The 19,199-nt window shown below is 36.7% G+C and overlaps 1 protein-coding gene across 6 annotated transcripts in view; it reads left to right on the top strand.

Moving 5' to 3' along the window:
* The window catches only part of LOC103155211 (beta-1,3-galactosyltransferase 2), a 3,550-nt gene extending 1,638 nt beyond the window's left edge, over positions 1-1,912 (top strand). The window contains exons 1-2 of one of the 6 annotated variants that reach the window (XM_007576813.2): positions 1-16; positions 283-1,912. In XM_007576813.2, coding sequence (XP_007576875.1) covers positions 290-1,543 — 1,254 coding nt within the window. In that variant the 5' untranslated portion in view covers positions 1-16; positions 283-289 and the 3' untranslated portion in view covers positions 1,544-1,912. Of the gene's footprint in view, positions 17-49; positions 208-282 lie in introns of those variants that run through there. The other 5 variants (XM_007576811.2, XM_007576819.2, XM_007576812.2 and 2 more) reach the window with 5 other exon arrangements.
* Positions 1,913-19,199: the final 17,287 nt, after the last annotated feature.

Below are 19,199 nucleotides of genomic sequence, written 5' to 3'. Positions count from 1 at the left end.
AGAGACTTTATATCTGGTCTGAAAACTCATCTGTTTAGATTAGACTATTCGTCTTAGTTAATTTCTTCCCATCTCTTTTCACTGCACTTCTTTTCCAATTGTTCCTTTTCCTTAAATTGTCCCTCGAGTGTCCTGAAAGAAGCTTTCAGATAAAATGTATTATTACTATAAAATATTTATTTTCACCACTTTTTCGATTTCTAAACGGTAATCTAAATGCTTTGGTAATTCAGAAGGACAAACATTAATATAACGTTTAAATTTCTTTCATTTGGTTTCCAGACAGAAAATGAAGAACAGTGATAGACCTTTTACTCTGTCACGAAACCAATGCTTCTTCTTATTTCTGGTTCTTGGAGTTGTGTTTTTTTCCTGCTGCACAAATATAAGGAACTTGGAACCTGATTGGAACTTTAAATGGTTGATGCAAAATAATTTGACAAAACTCTTCACATTCAGGAACCACAGCTTCGTCACAAACAACTTATCTGCATATCCTCACCTTCAGGACATTACACCTGAGCCACTGACTCAACGTATGATGCAAAATAACTCAACGCACACCGCTGCTGAACTTCCTGAAACCAGGAGCGTCACCACAACGCAGGAGCCATCGACTCGATGGCAGAGGACAGTTTCATCACGGGTCACCAGGAAGACACTAGAAACCCAAACTGGCCAGCGGACAGCGGCTCCTTATGTGTCTCCTGGACCGTACCTGGTGGAGTACCCCTATGAGTACCACTTCACTATCAACGAGGAGCTGAAATGTAAGCAGGAGAAGCCGTTTGTGGTTCTGATGGTACAAGTGGCGCCACGCAACCGAGCTCATCGCGACGTCATCCGTAACAGCTGGGGAAGCGAGAAGCTGGCTAACAACCAGGTGGTGGCGCTGTTCTTCCTGCTGGGGATGCAGACTGGAGACGATGCAGAGCAGGTCCACCAGCAGCTGCTGCAGGAGAGCAAAGAGCATCACGACCTGATCCAGGGAGACTTTGTGGACTGCTACAAGAACCTGACCATAAAGACCATGGTGATGCTGGAGTGGCTGAACTCCTACTGCTCCAGCGCCGCTTACGCCATGAAAATCGATTCAGACATGTTTCTAAATGTTCCCAATCTGGTCAACTTGCTCCTCAAAGCTCCCAGGACAAACTACATGACCGGCCTGGTGGCACACGGAGGAGCTGTCTCCAGGGATCCCAAGTCCAAGTTCTACGTGCCTGTGGATCTCGTCAGCGATCATTTTTACCCTCCCTATGCTTTGGGTCTGGGCTACATTTTGTCTTTGGATCTCACCACAAAGCTCATTGAGGCTTCCAGACACATTAAACCTCTTTACATTGAAGATGCTTATTTGGGCTTATGTATGAGACACCTGGGTATCCGTCCAACAGACCCCCCAAACTGGAACCTCTTCCGTGTTTTCCCTTTGAAATACAGTCGCTGTGCGTACTCCATGGTCATCGCCACCACAGTTCCAGAAAATATGGATCGTGTGAAGACTTGGAAAGACTTTAAGAAACCAGGTCGGTACTGTTGATGAATAATAAAAAAAACATTTTCAACACTTTTTGATTCCACAAAATATTTGTGTAAGATTTCAGAAGTCAATGTTCCTATGAAACAGAACAAGCTAATTTTAGCTTAATGCGGGAAAGATGAAAAGATTAAGTGCAGAAGTAAATGATGGTCACCAGTAAAACCAGTTTTCATTTGACTTTTAGTTCTGTAACCATTAATTCATATACATATATTTTTTAAAATGTATGTGCATTAAATTAGAAAAAAATGTTAGAAAAACTAAGGAAACAAGTGGGAAGCATGAGCTTTTGCTAATAGTTTATTTCTAACCTTAACATTTTATATTGTGAGTTGTTACTGAACTGTACAGATTAAAAACAGTGAGTGATTAAATGTGTGTGAATAAGTGCTAATTGTGAAATATATATTTTGATGAGTTTGGGAATCTATATTTCTGTGAATTAAAGTTGTCAAAAAGTTGAGAATCGTAAAGTAGTAAAAGCTCCAGTTTGCAGACTCCTGAAAATTCAATTACTGTACAAGATGGAGTAATTTCCATATGACATAATTAGTTGCTAAGTATTAGTCTTTTAGAATTACATAAAGGTTCAATGTATTTTCTAAGGGTTTCATGTAATTGACCAACACAAATAATGGCATAATTGTGAAGTGGAAGTAAAATTCTGAAAGTTTTTTGAAATTATTCAGAAATAAAAATCTGAAGTATTGGGATCAATTCATCCTTCGCTCCAATTAATGTTGCACGTGGTTTTAGCTGGTGTCTGCACAGCTAATTGCTGGAGGTTTTGCTCAGTAATTAAACTCAGTGAGATTGGACAGACGTTTCTAATTCTCTTCACAGATTTTTAATAAGATTTAAGTCTGGACTTTGACTTGGCTGTTCTGACAGATGGATGTGTCGGGTTTTTATGGAGAGAAAATCCTCAATATACCCGTCATGCGTAACACTGGATTTGTAATCTGTGTAAGTATCTTTGTGTGCAACTTTGGATAGTTATTTCTGTGAAACATGATTTGTAAACGGTTAAAAAAAAAAAAAAGTGTGTAACTCCGGGTACTTGTAAATATATGGGGTAACACTTTATGTGAAGGGGTGTGCATAAGACTGACATGACACTGTCATAAACATGACATAACACCTGTCATGAGCATAAAGACGTCTTTACGAATGTTGGACTGTTGTCATGAAGTGTCATTCAGTAAATAATGACACTTTTAATGCAAAGTTGCTCTAAAAGTCCATTAAAAATAACAACTTTGCATTAAATTGACATTATTTACAAAATCATGCAAAGTTGGCACTTCTAATGGACTTTTAGAGCAACTTTGCATTAAAAGTGTCATTATTTACTGAATGACACTTCATGACAACTGTCAAACATTCATAAAGACCTCTTCATGCTCATGACAGATGTCATGTCAGTCTTATGCACACCCCTTCAAATAAAGTGTTACCATATAGGGTTATATGCATACACAAATATTAAGAAATTCCGAATACAAAATAAAAAGACACACAATTACAATTTCTACAAATGTTAAATTTCTCCACGCAGACTTTTTTTTAACTTCAACCTCACAAATCTGATAATTACGAATTCAAACCTTCTCCTGTGCCAACAAATGCTAAATAAGTAACACGAGTTGCCAGGTATGCACGCGTTGGGTTACGAGATTTTTGAGACTCATTTCACGTTTCAGACAGCCTCAGATTTGTGCATTAAGTTGTGCGTTTAAATACTGGTGGAAAACTGGCTCTTCTGATTTTTGTTCAGTCTAGTGTTTTTATCCTCTGATAAAAACACTAGACACAATACAGTAACAAGTATTTGTTACTGTAACAACGTTACTTTGTTGGAAAACAGAATATTTCAACACATTTTTATAATACTCCAAAATTATTTATTGACATATTGCACATTTTTGAGCCATACAGTGAGATTACAGGGTTTAAAAAACGACCACTAGGTGGCGGAATGGTTCGCTGGGTGGAAAAACAGGCAGTCAAACAAGACAGAGCGTCCCGGTGGTCTGCTCTCAGAAGTAAGTAGAAGCTAAACCTGAACGCTTTGCTCTCCTATTATAAAACAGAGTAATTTAAAATTATTTCATATTACGTTTTGTCTCTATACATCAGAAATGAGGCCCAATAAATCAGAGTAAACCTGGACTGGTGCTGCCCACTGACATTGCAAATAAATGAAAAAACAAAAAAAAAAAACCCTCCAAAATAAACACCACTGTGTACATTACAACACTGTACCTACTACCTTATTCTAAACAAATTCAAGCAAAATGAAAAAATTAAGGTCCATCTTTGCAGTTGTAATAATAACTCATATTAAGTTCCTCCACACTTGGTTTTTTAGGATTGAGACTTTGTTTTTCCGACTTTGATTAAATTCTGATAGTTGTATATGGATACAAACCTTGGTAGTGGGTGACAAACGGTAAATAACTGCACAGTAGTTATAGTTTTATCCTTTTTGCAACACTGGAATCAATGTGCTACGATTAAATATAAAACTGTTGCTTCTACTCATTCTAATTTGACATCTCTTGCTAACTGCTGCCACCTGGTGGAGATGAAGTAAATGCAGCAGCTCCCCAGCACTTGAATTAATTTGCGCGGGTGATTTTCAAGGTTTGTTTATTTTCTTTGATGCGGATCATCAGTTACCACACCCATCTCAGTCATCTCAATCACCTTGATCACCGTAGTCACCGTGAAAACTAAAAACATATACAAATATTAGAACATAAACAAACTTACAACACAAACAACAAAATAAAACGTACCTCGCTGCTTTCACCAAGTGTTGATTGTGCCAAGCACATCTTTGACAGTTTGTTCAAGTCATTCATTGGTACAATGATTTGTCAGCTTCTATAGGGCCTGTCCTCATTAGCTACGGCAGCCCGTGAGGTACATAATAAAAAAAAACCCAAAACTTTACAAAGCGCAAATACAAACGAACAAAACAAAATACAAACCACCAACAGTGGTAATCAAAACAGACAAATATCATTAAACAATCTGCAACATCCTTAATTTAGAAAATTCACTTGAAATAATTTACAATAAATAGTCTACAAATTTAAATAATTTAGGCAACTTATTTTAATAGCTCACTGTCCATCACAGTAAACTACAAGCTATGACAACACAGACATTCTGTATTTATGCTATATATACCTCTTTAACAAATTCTGTAACTTTCTCTGTACTTCTTAATCTGCTCCTAAGTTGCATCTTTCCGGGTCTATTATTGCCTCTAGCCTTTATATTTATTAACACCATACTTTTTTATTTTCTTAACAATGTAGAGCTAATTAAATGACACTAACAAGACCTTTATGAATTATGAATAACATCTCTATATTGCCATCAATTATTGGAGGAATAAAAGAAATAAGGAGACATGAAAAGCAACATGATAATAAAACCATTTACAACGTATGTATAAAAAACTTAATTGGCAAAAATTCAATAATGAAAAATTAATTAGGTTCACAGAAGAATAACAAATCAGATACAAGTAAAAATGTACATTTTTGCTTTTACAGTGCCATATATATTATTCTGAGAGACTTTTTGTTGGTAGTTTTATTTGTAGGAGAAATAAGATGAAATTATTTAGTCTATCGAGGTGAAAAATTTCCTTCGACTCTAAAATGATAAAATAAAACACTATTTACCTGACATTCAAAGTATTCCTAAAAGTTTGTCTGTTAGTCTGCAGCTCATGTGACCAAACCAGCCGAGGAGACGAAAAGTTACAAACACTCAACATTGTCTTCTACACAACCTCTAGTTGGGTCACCCCTAAAGCAATAGGTCTTCTTAAAAAATAGTCTCTCTGAAAATCTTTATTAAAAATATAACCAGTGTTTTCAGCAAAGCTGAGCTGACTGTCCAGGAACAACCCAAAAAAATTTAAAGTTTAAAATTTGCCACCGTTTCAACAGGTTGGCCATCGAGAGAAACTGGAACCATTTTGAAGTCTTTTTTAGGTTTTTAATTAGCTCTACCTCTTTAAGAAAATGAAAAATTAATAATAGACTTTGTGGTATTCTGAAATGTAATTATATTAGTTGTTACCACCCACCGCCACTAGAGGCAGTAGTAGACCCAAAAAGATGCAACTAAGGAGCAGATTTAGAAGTTCACCGAAAGCTTTTATTAAAAACTGTGAGCTGCACAGAAGAAAATAAGAGAGAAGTTCAAATACATACTGAGAGCGAAACTCCTTCCTAAAGATGAAGATATATCACAGATTTCAAAAGAAAATAAAAACGGGAGCACGGATAATATAGGAAATAGCGCCCTCTTCACTTCCGGAGTGCAATGGTTCCAGTTCCAAATACGGTCTGAGACTGACAGTGGTCCGTCCCGCCCTTTCTGTTTGCTGCAGCGACGGCCTTTTCATTAAATAAATTTCACATAAAATAAAAAATAGTAAACATCAAGATTTTTTTAAAATCCACAGCTTATTTTACCAATCACAGTATTTTAAGATCCAAAACGAAATGACTCCAGGGAAAGGCCGTGAGTGGCAACTGGCGGTCTGTTTCTGGAAACACTTCCAACTTGGTTATTTGAAAAATATACCGTTTATTTACTGCAAAAAGAGACAAAATAATAACTTTTCATTTTACCTTAGCAGGTGTCTTTGTTGCCACTGGGACAGGTGAAAGAGGTAAAAATAGTTTCTGTTCCTTTTGAGCTGCAGCAACTATAAACTCAGCAGATATTCAGAACCTGTTGCTACAGCTCAAAAAACGCAATGAATTGAATTTTAAGTATATTGGTTGAAATAATTGTCAACTAATTTAGTTATCGACTAATTGCTAACTGTAGTGTACAGACTCTAAATCAGGCCATTTTCTGAAAGAACAATACAATTACAGCAGTAGTTTTGCAAAAACTCTTAAATCCTGGGTTAAAAATAACCCAACCTGTAACCACAATTGGACCAAGCCAACGCTGGGTTGTTTTTACTAAACAGAGCTGGATTGATGGGTTGAACCAGCATGCTGGGTTTGGGAAACTATCCAAAGATTAGATTAAATTGACCAATGGGTTGAAACTCTTAACCCATTACAAGGTTTATTATACCACCATATTTGGAGAAAAAAAAAAAACATTTAAAAAGTGGATTAAAAACAATCTCATGGCCTGAAAACTACTTTTATATCCATGTGATACATATATACAGCTATCACTTAGAAATGTTACAAAGCCTATGATGAAAAGTTTTTTCAAGTATTTAATTAAATCACAGCTACTTTGTGATCATTTGGTCAGGTGTGTTACATAAAGGCAACAATTAATTTAAACAGTCTTTTAGAACAAACTGCATGTAAAACTTTCAGCCATTAAACAAGAAGTAACTTTATCAACACTTTAGTGAGTAGTTAAAGTAAAAATGTATCCACTCATTCTGATGATTAATCGATTAATCATCAGAATAATTGATTACTAAAATAATTGATAGTTGCAGCACTGCTTTTGAGTTTTATTAAAAATAACTTGCTGTTTATGTTCCTGAATGAACAAAGTGAAGTGGTTGGATTTGAAACATTTTATTCTGGAAGACCTCAGGCTGTCTTGGGACGGACGGTTCTGTCTGGTTTTAGTTTCTAAAGTCTCTCACCAACAGGTCAAAGGTCAGGGATAAACGGCTATTGTCAGTTTCTTGTTGTGAATCTCAACCGGAAAACAGAGCGGCTCTCAGGAGTTTTCATTGTGCTAACAGCTCAGTTCAATAATTCAGCGCTCCTCTGTATGTATGAATTATTGAGTCCACATGGCAGAGCGTGTTCTGCGCTGTGGAGCCGCGTGGCTGAATATCTCTGCTCTCATCAGGAACATCCAGCTCCTCTGAAGCAATCGGCTCCCGCCGTCAGGAGAATAGATTTAAGTTTCTGCCACGTTCAGTTCGTGACGGCAGGTTGAGATCGGATCTGGGAGCGACGTCTGACTTTCAGTGTAGAACAACATTTCTCCGTTTATTCAAAGTGTGAAGGAACATTGTTACAGAGAACTGACCGGTTTAATGAGACGTGATTAGAAACACAAATAAAAAGACTGTTTCTACATATTTTCAGCAGGTTCTTTCTTCTATTGGAGATGTTCAAAGTCAGATATTCTGACTTCAAGGACATTCTGCTGAATTTTGCAGTCTGGAAGTCTAAATGTACATGGCAAAAACATACAAGTATTTGTCTTGTTTCAAGCATAAATATCTTGAATCTAGAAATAACTCAGAAATTATTGACTGTAGGGTTTGTACACTTTTTCCACTGTGAAAGTCAAGCACTTTTCAAGCATTACAATCATAAGTTTTCAAACTTTTCCAGCACAGCACTTTGGACATAAAAACAATACAAAAGCACCAAAAAAGAACCTTTCAGATCACTGTTTTATGATATAATTTATCACTGATATTAATAATGTCTTGTGATGGAATTTTACCCTTTACAGCAGGGACAAGAGAAACTAAAATATAACAAAATTTCACATTTTCCCACATACCTGACTGGAATTACTGGATTCCAGTCAGGTATGTGAAGAATAAAACTCAAAAGCAGTGCTGCAACTATCAATTATTTTAGTAATCCAGTCGAGAAGAAAACACTGATTTAACACACAAAAATATTTTAATGTTTGTACAAAATTTAAAACTAACTTTGATTTAAATTACACAAATCAATAATTAAGCTATTAGGAATAATAAATATTCATTACACAGAAACAATCCAAACAAATCCTGTTTATCTAAATCACCTTCCAATGCTGAACCAAAATAAACAAAGTCACACAAAAACTCTAAAAATGTTCCTGTTAGGTTTCCTTGTGTTTAGCAAATAGAAATAAATTTGGTAATTGTTTCTGACCTGAAACAATGAAGGTTAAGTCTGTTTTAACTTCACACAGCAAGGAAAAATATAATGAAAATGTAACTGCAAATGTTTTCCAGTTTTAGGCTTTTAATCATATGTTAGATCACACTTCACTACAAAACTGCAGTTTGAATATCAGGCACTTTCAAGGACTTTTACAAAGAAATTCAAGCATTTTCAAGGATTTCAAGCACCAGCAGAACCCTGTGAAGACGGCAGACGGGAGTTTAATTCAGAGCTGATTGTTGTGTTTTTGTTGATGATGGTCACATACGTCACTGAGAGTCAAATTAAAACCTTCTCAGATGTTCCCGCACTGCAACCGAGCCACACGGTTTCACTTCTCCAACGGAGTGTCACGATCATTTCATCACATCCTGCACTGATGAAACACTAAACTACAAAGGGAGCTTTTAAAATTATAATGCCTTGCATTAGCGCTCAGTGGGTTTCTTTGAATCTAGATGCATTTTAATAAGTCATATTGCATAAATTAGGATTTCAGGGAGTTCAGTTTGGCACAGGAAGCGTTTTAGTACCAACATTTAGGAACAGAATTCTCTCTTCAGTGATAATCTGTGATCTACTGTGTAAAATACAAGTGAGTGTGTCGGATTAAGTTCAGGTGTACGCATTGGCCTTTTTTGACAGGAGTAATTCCTGCAGGGCAGCGTACCACAAGGGGGCGCCACCACAAGAGGAAAATATGCATCCATGTTGCATGAAAGTTGTTTTTTGCAGTAAGTGCAGAGTTGGATAGTAACTAGTTACATCTAATCATTTACAGGGACTTGAGAAACTTTTTAGAAAAAGTGTACTTTTAGGAGTATTTTTACTATGCTGTATTTTTTACTTTTTCTTGAGTAATTTTATTATGAAGTATTTTTACTCTTAAGTAAAATTTCTGGATTTTCTACCCACTAAATGAAAAACAAACATGATTAAATCAAAAATCCACCAGACACAGACACACACCTACAGTTTATGTTAAAGTTTCATAAGTTTTTTATTGACAGAAACTGATTTGGAAACATTTTATTTTGCCTGATTTTGTTATTCTTTGTTATTTATATGAATTATTGTCATTTTGTTCCTTAAAACACCAAAACTTCCACTTAACTTTTTATTTTGGTCCCTATGATGATGTAATTTTAAATGACTGATAATTTGATCAGTTACTTGAGTTGACTTTTTGCCTTTTTTACTCTTAATTTAGTAATTTCTTGGATGGATACTTTTTACTTTTACTTGAGTAAAATATGCTGAAGTAGTGCTGCTCTAACTTGAGTATAACTTTTGGGTACTTTGCCCACCTCTGAGTGAGTGGAGAGTGAATATGAACATGCACTAAGAGCTTAAAATAAATAATTAAAAAATATATCACCTCAGCTCTAAAAATGCAGATTCTTACTTTTTGAATCTGGCTTTCAAGACAAGCTGGACAAGTTTTTTACATCTTGATGAGACAGAAATGAGCAAAATATGCGAGGAGATCTCCTTAGGCTGTTTACTGCAGGTGAAAGAGAACTGCCAGCTACTTCGCTCTGCTAAATAATCATAAAACTCAGCTCTTTTATTTCATCTTAACTAATTAGGATGATGAAATCTGGAGCAATATTCTGCCACAAAATTCTTCCAGGCAACTCTTGCTTTTGGCAAAAAAAGAAAAAGAAAATACGATGATGAAAAGGTGGAGGTGGATGCAGCAAGAAAAGGCTGCAGTTCAGTTCAGGAAGTTTACCTGCAACATGCTGTGCATGCTTGTTGTCCTTTGGTAGGATATGAGGCTTCGTGTATTTTATTAAACAAATTTACAGTTAATATAAAACACACAGACTTGTCAAATTACACAGAAATCTGAAAATTTTTAACAAAACAATGATGCGTACTGGATTTTGATACACAGTTTATGATAAAATAAATAAATGCACATTTAAAGTATTCTATAAAACATTTTTCATAATATTAACCAAAACAAAAAGGAAGGTTATTTTTCCACAATCCTCTCATACATATTTTATATGCAGCAGTTCTGAGCTGAACAGTTTGGATCGCCTCGGTTTGAACAATCAGGGAGAAACTCTGGAGGACTTAAAGTAAGAGCTGCTGAAACTTTACATGAGCTGAAAATATTCATAGCAACATGCTAAGGTTCTGTCTATGCAAAAAAAAATAATCTCCAAACATCCTGAAATGTTCTCAAGAAATGGGCTTTGACTGGAATGTCCTAGTCAAAGCCCAGGTCTGGGTCTCGCTGAGATGTAGCGATGTGACTTGACATGGGTTGAGCATTTAAGAAAGGTAAAGAGTGAAGAAGAAGAAGAATCAGTGTCTCTCTGAAGTCATTCTGGGCAAAGACGATGAGACTAGCTATCAGGGGGAAGGTGTACAAACTTTTTCCTAGGTTAGGAAAACACATTTCTATTTATCCTTTGCTTGAGCAAAAACAAAGTCAACTGTTTTACATGTAGATAAAAAATAAATTTTCACATATCAAACAAAACAGTTACAATTAAACGTATGTGAACAATTCTAAGTAACAAACTGAGTATTTATGTATTTACCTGGGTGTCTTTACTTTTCAAATAAATTTAGATTCCAAAGCATTTTCATCTAATCAGCTGGACTTTAAAAAATATCTTAGATGAAGATGATGATGATGATGATGATGATGATGAGGATCACACAGCGAGAGTTCATGTTGGTATATATTTTCATTTAAATTAAAAATATTTAACTTTTTAAAAAATGTAATTTAATGGCCTAAAGCACAAATTCATAAACTGATTTTCTCTATTTAAAACATCTAAATGATTTTTAAGCAAATATTTGATTAATATAAATAATAAAAAACTAATTATAAATGTATATTTTGAAATTATATATTTTACTACACTGAATATTTTTATTATAATTTATTATTTTGAAGATGCAAATGCAAAAGAAATAGTTGTTTTAGAACATTTTAATGTTATATATGTAATTAAAGTGACAATGAGCTGAGGGCCCCCGGCCTTTGAGGTCTTCTGATCGCCCCTGCTGCTGCTGAACCTGCATGTCAAACTCATTTTCCAGTTAAAACTCCGCGGATCGGCCGCGGCTCCTGTTTGGGTCTCAGCCTCCAGAGAGGGCGGGCAGAGCTCTCCACAGCGCCGCCCTCCCTCTCCTCCAGCCCGGCTGCTTCTCCTCCACGCTGCGCCGCTCCGGACCGGGTTCCTCCTCCTTCCTCTGGATTTCTGTCAGATTCTTTGCTTTTTTTTTGTTGCTGTGGGGGATTTTTTCTTCTTTCGGTTCCTGAATGGAGTCGTCCCGACAGGATTCGGTGACTGACGCGGTAAGGAGTCGCTCGCAGCCCGGTGAAGCCGCCGCGGAGACCCCGCTCCCCGCAGCGGGCAGGACGCACAGCCGCTCCGACTCCTCCGGGTCCAGTCAAAGCAAAGGTAGGACCGAATGATCCGCCCGACCGCACATGAGCCAGGCAGCAGCTGCAGCTCCAAACCCGGTGAAGTGAAGCTTAGAAAATGATTAATTGTGTCCACATTAACGACCCCACGGGCCACGCAGACTCCTGCTGAGCTCCGAGAACTTGTCCAATCCGCTGAAAGGCCATGAAGGTGGCCACGGGGTTCCATCTGGACCGTTAAGTTCTCTAAGTTATTGGACCTTAATTCAACCACCGCCGTGACGGTACCGACGCTTTAACTCGCTGTGCAGTTGATGATGATGAATTAGTTCAGTTTCTGACAGAACAACATGTGGTTTCAGCTCTGATTGTCAGAAACTGTGATTCTTTTCATGCTGTTGCGTCCTTTAGTTTGGTTCTGTGAATAATCCTGGATCTAATCTTGGAGGGATGGATGGAGGGATTATTGGACTGATGGGTTAATCCAACATTAATCCAGTTGATTGACTAATTATAATGGAGACAATGTGGAGTACCTGGGTGCCTCCCAGTTTAAAAACATGAGAAATTAGATCTGAACTGTGGTTACAGGTGAGAGTGAGAGCATAGCGAGTGTCTCTGTGTTGACCTTTGGACTGGTGACCTGGCTGGGGTCAACCTGGATGGATGGATGGATGGATGGATGGAGTGTTAAACAAATCTGAATCTGCTCTGATGTTATAATCAGCCTCTTAAAGAGACGGAGTCCCTATTTAATTCCCTCTGGTCTGTTTCTGCTGATGAACCCCATCATCTCTGTCAGACCCACATGGCATCCTGTGAGGTCACGACCCCTGCAGTCGCTGCTGCCGCTCGGCGTTGGTATGCTGCCGCTCACACGGAGCTTCATTGAGTTTCTCTGAGCAGAGCCGGTTACGTAACAGCTGCTGAAGTGGAAAAAAAACCTCCCAGTGAGTGTGTGAGCTGGGAGGAACTGGAGACGAACGGATCGCCTTTCTCTCCCCAAGACTTTGAGCCAAAAACCGACGGCGAAGGCCGGAGAAAGTAAATACAGGCGGGTAAATAAAACGTCCAGAGGGACGTCAGTGGGTCAGACGCCGAGTTCGGTCCGATCAGCTCCCCGACGTTTACCCGGAAAGAAACAGAATCAGAAAACCACCACGGCGAATCAGGCCAGAAATAATGATAAAAATAGGAGTAAAATTTAGCCAAAAATCTCTGAAAAATTCTAGAAAAATCTCAGAAATTTTCTAGAAAAATCTCAGAAATTTCTGAGTTTGAAAAATTGAATATTTGCTAGAAGAAAACCAGAAATTTTAAGATCAATCTCAGAAACTTTTTAGATGAAAACTTGGAAAATTTTCAAAAGTCGAAAATTTAAATAAGGTCGTAATATTACGAGAAAAAAGTCAAAATATTATAACATTATTATAACATTATTGTCCAAATTCCACGAGTTATTGTCGCATTATTTTCTCTTTATTGTTGATATGCAATGACTTTATTTTCGCATTATTTTGACTTTAATCTTGTACAACTTTATTCTTGAAATCTTACTTACTTATTTGTTTCAATATGGCTCTAATATTATGTTGTATTTCAGGATTGTTTCCATCAAGCAAATTTATTGTTATAATTTCCAATTTGTGCAGTTGTGCATTTGGGTTGTTTTCTGACGTCCTGGATGAGTCGCTGAAACTCTTGGAGTAATTTTGGATCTTCCTGAAAAGTTTCACTGTTTGCTTCATTTGTGTATAAATGTTTCCACTGTAGTTCTCTGGAGTCCCAAAGTCTTAAAATGGCTTCCAAACCTTTCCAGAAAGCTTCGTTTCTCACATCTTCTTGAATTTCTTTAGATGAGGACATGACATGCTTCCTTTTGAGGTCTGTTCGCCTACTTCATGTTGTCAGACAGGTTCTACTTAAACGTCTGGTGGTGATCAGGCCTGCATTGTTTTGTGAAATTGAGCAAAATTGTGGTTGATTGCAGCTAGCAGAACCATCTGTGTAACTTTTCCGTACACAGTCAGGTTAGTTTAGATGAAACTTTGTATTTACTCGGGTTATTTACATCTGTTTGATCTGAAACATTGAAATGTGACAGGAAAAAAACAGAAAAAGAAGAAATACCTCGTTATTTACAAGATCTGGCAGAGTTTATGTCTCGTTTATAGAATCATTTGAAATGAGGGTTTGTGGATTTGCTGCTAGAAAATCCAGTAAATAAAGTAAAGGCCAAGCGTTTAACTGGTTTCCATGAGCCCACGCTTTAGTCGTTAGGACCTCGTTTAATTGGAGCGCTGGTGATGCAGACGAAAGCGATTTGGGCTGAAACTTTCCACTGATCCATCCGTTATGTAACAAACTGTGTTGACTTCCTGCTGAGAAAAACGCTTCTCCTTTGAATTGACAGTAGACAAACCAGCTTGTCTGCAGTTTGTTACTGGAAGGGGGAAACTTGGAACTGGGAAGTCAAAGCCTAATGGCTGAGCAGCCATGAAAACCCGCATGGCACCAGAACGAGTCGGAACATCCGAGCCCGATCCTGCAGACGGGTGGTTTTACTGCCCTGCAGCCCACTTCGGCTAACCTGATCTGAGCGACGATGAGAGCGCAGCTCAGGTTAATGCTCGGGGTTTGCAACTCTGATTTGCACACAAATGTTTTCACATTTTAATGGCAGCTGAGACTTTGGAAAAAACTGCTCTAGAAAATCATTTATTCCTTCAGATGTAACTTATTAAACAGGACAAATTATTCTAACTCCACTTTTTCAGCTTCTAAACACATTGTGTTCTTTGAGTCTCCAGAAATGCAGAAAGGCTTAGCCTCTCTTGGTGTAGATATATTTATATTATGTTTGTTTCACATTCTTCAGTCTGTTCAGTTTTTTCTTTTCCCTATTTATGTTTTTTTAACTATTATGTCGCAGCATTTGCTGCTAAACAAGGTCACAGACTTGCAGTTAAATTTAGCAAATTACATTACAGATTTACATTACATTGTGCTTTCTGCTAATGTTAGCGCTGTGTGCTAGCTTTTATCTCCTTTAGGACATGATCGTACTCATGTTTTATTAAACAGTCTTGCATTGTTTAGCCATTTGTTTTTCTTGGGGAACAGTTGGTCTAAATGCTTTCAGTGACGCTGCTAGCATTAGCTAACTTGCTAATTGACTTGTACAGAAAAAACTGATCTAGAAAATCATTTATTCCTTCAGATGTACCTTATTAAGCAGGACAAATTATTCTAAATTGACTTTTTTAAACTGTTAAATACACTTTGTTAGGTACTTGTAGTCCATAGACTACACATGACCTAAATGCTTTCAGTGACGTTCTTGGCGCTAGCATTAGCTAACTTGCTAACTATGTAGAGGCCTTGTTTGCAAGTCGTGTTCATTCATATTGTGGCAACATTTTCTGGCTCTTTTCTGTAAGGCTGGATAGACGAGTCTTCAGTTGTTGAAATAAAACGTTTCCAATCGTAGCTCTGCTTTCAAACTACAAAAATAATGTAGGTGGAGAAATTAAAAAATAATCTATGTATGTGTTTCATTTCAAAAGAAACTGTAAGAATTGAGAAACTAATTATCATGACTGTATTTTTTATATAGAAAAATAAAAAGGAGTAAATTTCTGACAAAAAATCTTAGAAATTGTCTAAAAAAATTATATTTCTGAGTTTCAAAAGTTTAAATTTTTCAACTTTTCTCAATTTCTAAGATTAATCTCAAAATGTTTGAGTTTTTCCGAGCAGATTTTGGATTTTTCAAACTCAGATATTTTCATGTTTTCTTCTATAAAATTTTGAGATTTATCTCAAAATATTTTATTAGCAAATTTCAACTTATCAAGACATTTTCTTGTTTTCCTTAATTTTCTTTCTTTCTTTTTTGCTGAAATTTACTGATTTTTTCTATTTAAGATGGTCCTAATGCACCATTGTAAATTCTATCTCAAGTTCAATAAAATTTGCATTTTAATAAATAAATTAGTAGTGTATACATAGCCTTATTAATATTAAACTTCCAATTTATTCATTTATACAGAATTAAATTAAATCAGGTTCATTTAAAGACAGTTAAACAAAATGTATTCAGATTTATTTAGTGCCAATAAACCAGTGTAAAATCTTGCTTCAGCTGCAATCCTTTATCCTGAGAAAGCACAGGGCGACAGTGGACAGGAATGAAGGAAGAAACCTCCTGCAGAACCAGAGCCAGGCTTTTTCTTTAACCCCCGTTTCCACACTAAAGAAGATGTAAAAGTTCACAGCACGGTTTTAATGATCATGTTTGTGTTTTCCTACCGTCTGCAACAACTCAGAAAACCCAAGAAATCATTAAAAATTACACAACCACTGCAACACACCTCTTAAAAAGTTTCCCCTGATGGCGCGTTTGACTCTTAAACTCTTATTTGTCCTGCAGGAGAAGAGGAAAACCTCCTTTTTCCACCCTCGTTCTCTCGTTCGTGTTATTTTCTCTGTAATTTCATTGATTTTCATCCTTTATTTCCTGTTTTTTCCGTCTTCTCTGAGTCGTCTCAGCCCCTCCGGTTCTCTGTCTCGCCCACGTTGCTCTCGCCGTCACGTTGCTTCAACCTTCATCTCCAGGTTGCCTTCAGTGTTCGGCACCTTTGCGAGTCTCGTGTTGTTTTTCTTCGTAATGAATCCGAGTCTGAAGGTTTGTGGGTTTAATTCAATGCTTCCAGAGTTGCTGAATAAATTAATGTTTCGTCCTTCTGTTGAAACAAATTCACTTCCTTTTTGTTAATTTTGTGGTTTTTTTAATGATCTGAATGTATTTTTACCCCAAAGTGTCTAATTTTCACCGACATCTTGAGGCTGCGTGTCAGTCAGATGTATAATCACAGTCAGAAGATTATGAAACAAAACATCTCTGCAGGGCTGCAACTAATGATTATTTTAGTGATCAGTTATTCCACTCTGTTTTTATTTAAACATTTAAGACTTTTCTTTTATACAGTATTAGAAATACACCAAAATGCAGCTAAGCAAATAATTAAATCCATTTTAAATGAGAAAATAAACATTTTATTGCCTGGAATGTAATCACAGCTCTCATTTTGTGAATTCTTGAATTTTCGCATTATCAGTTAATAATTGGATATAAAAAGTTACTTAATAGCAGATTCTGTTTTCTGCAGAATGTGAATCAGGTGAAGCTAAAACTGCTAAAACATATTTATAGACAGAAAAGTGTTTTATTTTTATCTTAAATGAAAAATGTTTTTGTATATTTTGTAGTTTTTCCTGAACTACAGCTCTTAGTTAGTTGTTCCTTCTGCCATTTTTGAGTCAGTTAGTGATGAATCAGTTACTAAACTAGTTGACCGTTTTTCTGTAATCGGATTAATCACAAATCATTTGATTAATTGTGATTAATCCGATTAATTGTTTCAGCTCTACATCGTCATGGGCTTCTTCTGTTCTGGCTGTAAATCAACATGTTTTCTAGGGAAGAACTAAGGGTCAAAGGTCACATACCGAAAACATGCTGCAACATGACGACCTCGGTCCACCTGCCGCTCCTTCCACAAGTTTCCGTCTGGCAGATCGGGTCTGACCTCAGATCAGCTTTCTGAGTGGTTTTGGATGACATGATGAAGACATTTATGTGTAAAAATGTGGCAAACCCGGTCTGTTGCCTAGCAACCCAGACTGAGCTCCACCATGTTTGGTCAGCTGGTTTTACTGCTGTGTGCTCTGTACAATGCCTGCTGGAAAAGACGGTGTTTTGTTTTTGACTTGCCATCCAGAAAACACTTAATGCGATCTTGTTGGATGTGCAGGAGCCTCCACTTCTGCTTTTCAAAGATGCATAGTTGTATAACTGCGTATCTGTTTGCATCCATTTTCACATGTGAGTGTAAACGTTGAGTTTGGGGGCGTCGCCAGCAGCTTATTTGGATTTAAAGTGACAAGAACTCAAAGTGGGCAGAACTAAGACTGAAAAGATGTTTAGATGCCAATGTATCGATTCTGACCTGTTCAGGGATGGAAGGGTCGCCTTTAAGGAGCTGGAGTTGAAATCATAAAGACTTTAGTAAAGAATCCTTCAGTGATGATGAAGGAGAAAATGATGCTGCTCCAGCGGTTTTACACTCATGAACTAATTTAGTAGTTTTTCAAAACCATAAATCTTAAACTTTTACCTTGAAGCAGTGAAATTCTGGGTTTCCTGCTGAAACTCCCGACACGCTGTAGTCATGAAATGCTATTGATGGATTTTTAGCAGAGAAACGTGTCGGATCAGATGAGCTTTGTCATGTATGACAATCTCTGCAGCTGTAGATGTCACTAAATATTATTTACAGTGTCAGAAACACAGAGCTGCGTCAAAACAACAACAGAGTGCTACTGTTATCACTTCAGATCCTCATGATCAGATCTGCATAATTGCATTAATGATTTTCATGAAAAAGGTGAATTACATGAACAGAAATGTCAAATTTTCACCTTATTAACAAAACCTGAATCTGGGAGCAAAGGAAGAAATGTCAAGGTGCATGTCGGTAAATAATCACATCATTACAAAGTTCATTTATTTAGTTCAGAATTGAAGCTCATAAAGGCTAAATGACCAACACTGACAGATTTTTAGTTCATTTCTGTGAATTTGATGATTCTGGCTTACAGATGATGACAAAATTCAGTTTGTCATATAATGTGAAGGAAATGAAAGTTTTATTTCCAAAAGCTCATTGCTAATTAAGCTGATTAATAAAGTTCTGCATCCAGTTATGATTATAGAAAGTTGAGTGGAAGGAAAAAGTGTGGTAGCAGCAGAGATAACTGCAGCTTTCAGAGGAACCATGTTCTGATGTCCAGTGCTGGTACAGTGCTGCATTAGAAAAATGCTCTGTACATGGAGCTAATTCTTCTTGTAGCATTTTTGCTAACTGTGAGACGTTTAGCGCATTTAGTTTCCCTTAAATTAATTTTCCAGATGAATTCCGAAACACTAATTTACTTCTGATTTTTTAAATTTCAGTTGAATAAACTTCAACACCTGTGTTAAAGTTTTGGTTATAGACTGTTGAGAAACATTCAGTTAGTTAGACATTTTTATTCATGCTTTTTTTTTAAGGCAGTGAAGACTGTTCTGTTTCCTGTCCTCATGTTAGCTCTCTTTTTTCCCAGTAACTTTATTTTAAACAAAGAACAAAATAAAACACAGACAATGGAGGATAAGATAGAAATATTCATACAATATCTAAGGTGTGTGACGGTTAGCATTAGCCTACAGTAAATACTGTGACGGTTTAACGCTTTAGCATTAGCCTACAGTAAATACTGTGACGGTTTAACGCTTTAGCAT

Source organism: Poecilia formosa, unplaced genomic scaffold (genome assembly GCF_000485575.1).
Source record: "Poecilia formosa unplaced genomic scaffold, Poecilia_formosa-5.1.2 Scaffold417, whole genome shotgun sequence".
NCBI classification, from domain to species: Eukaryota; Metazoa; Chordata; class Actinopteri; order Cyprinodontiformes; family Poeciliidae; genus Poecilia; species Poecilia formosa.
This window is presented reverse-complemented; position numbering and strand designations above follow the sequence as displayed.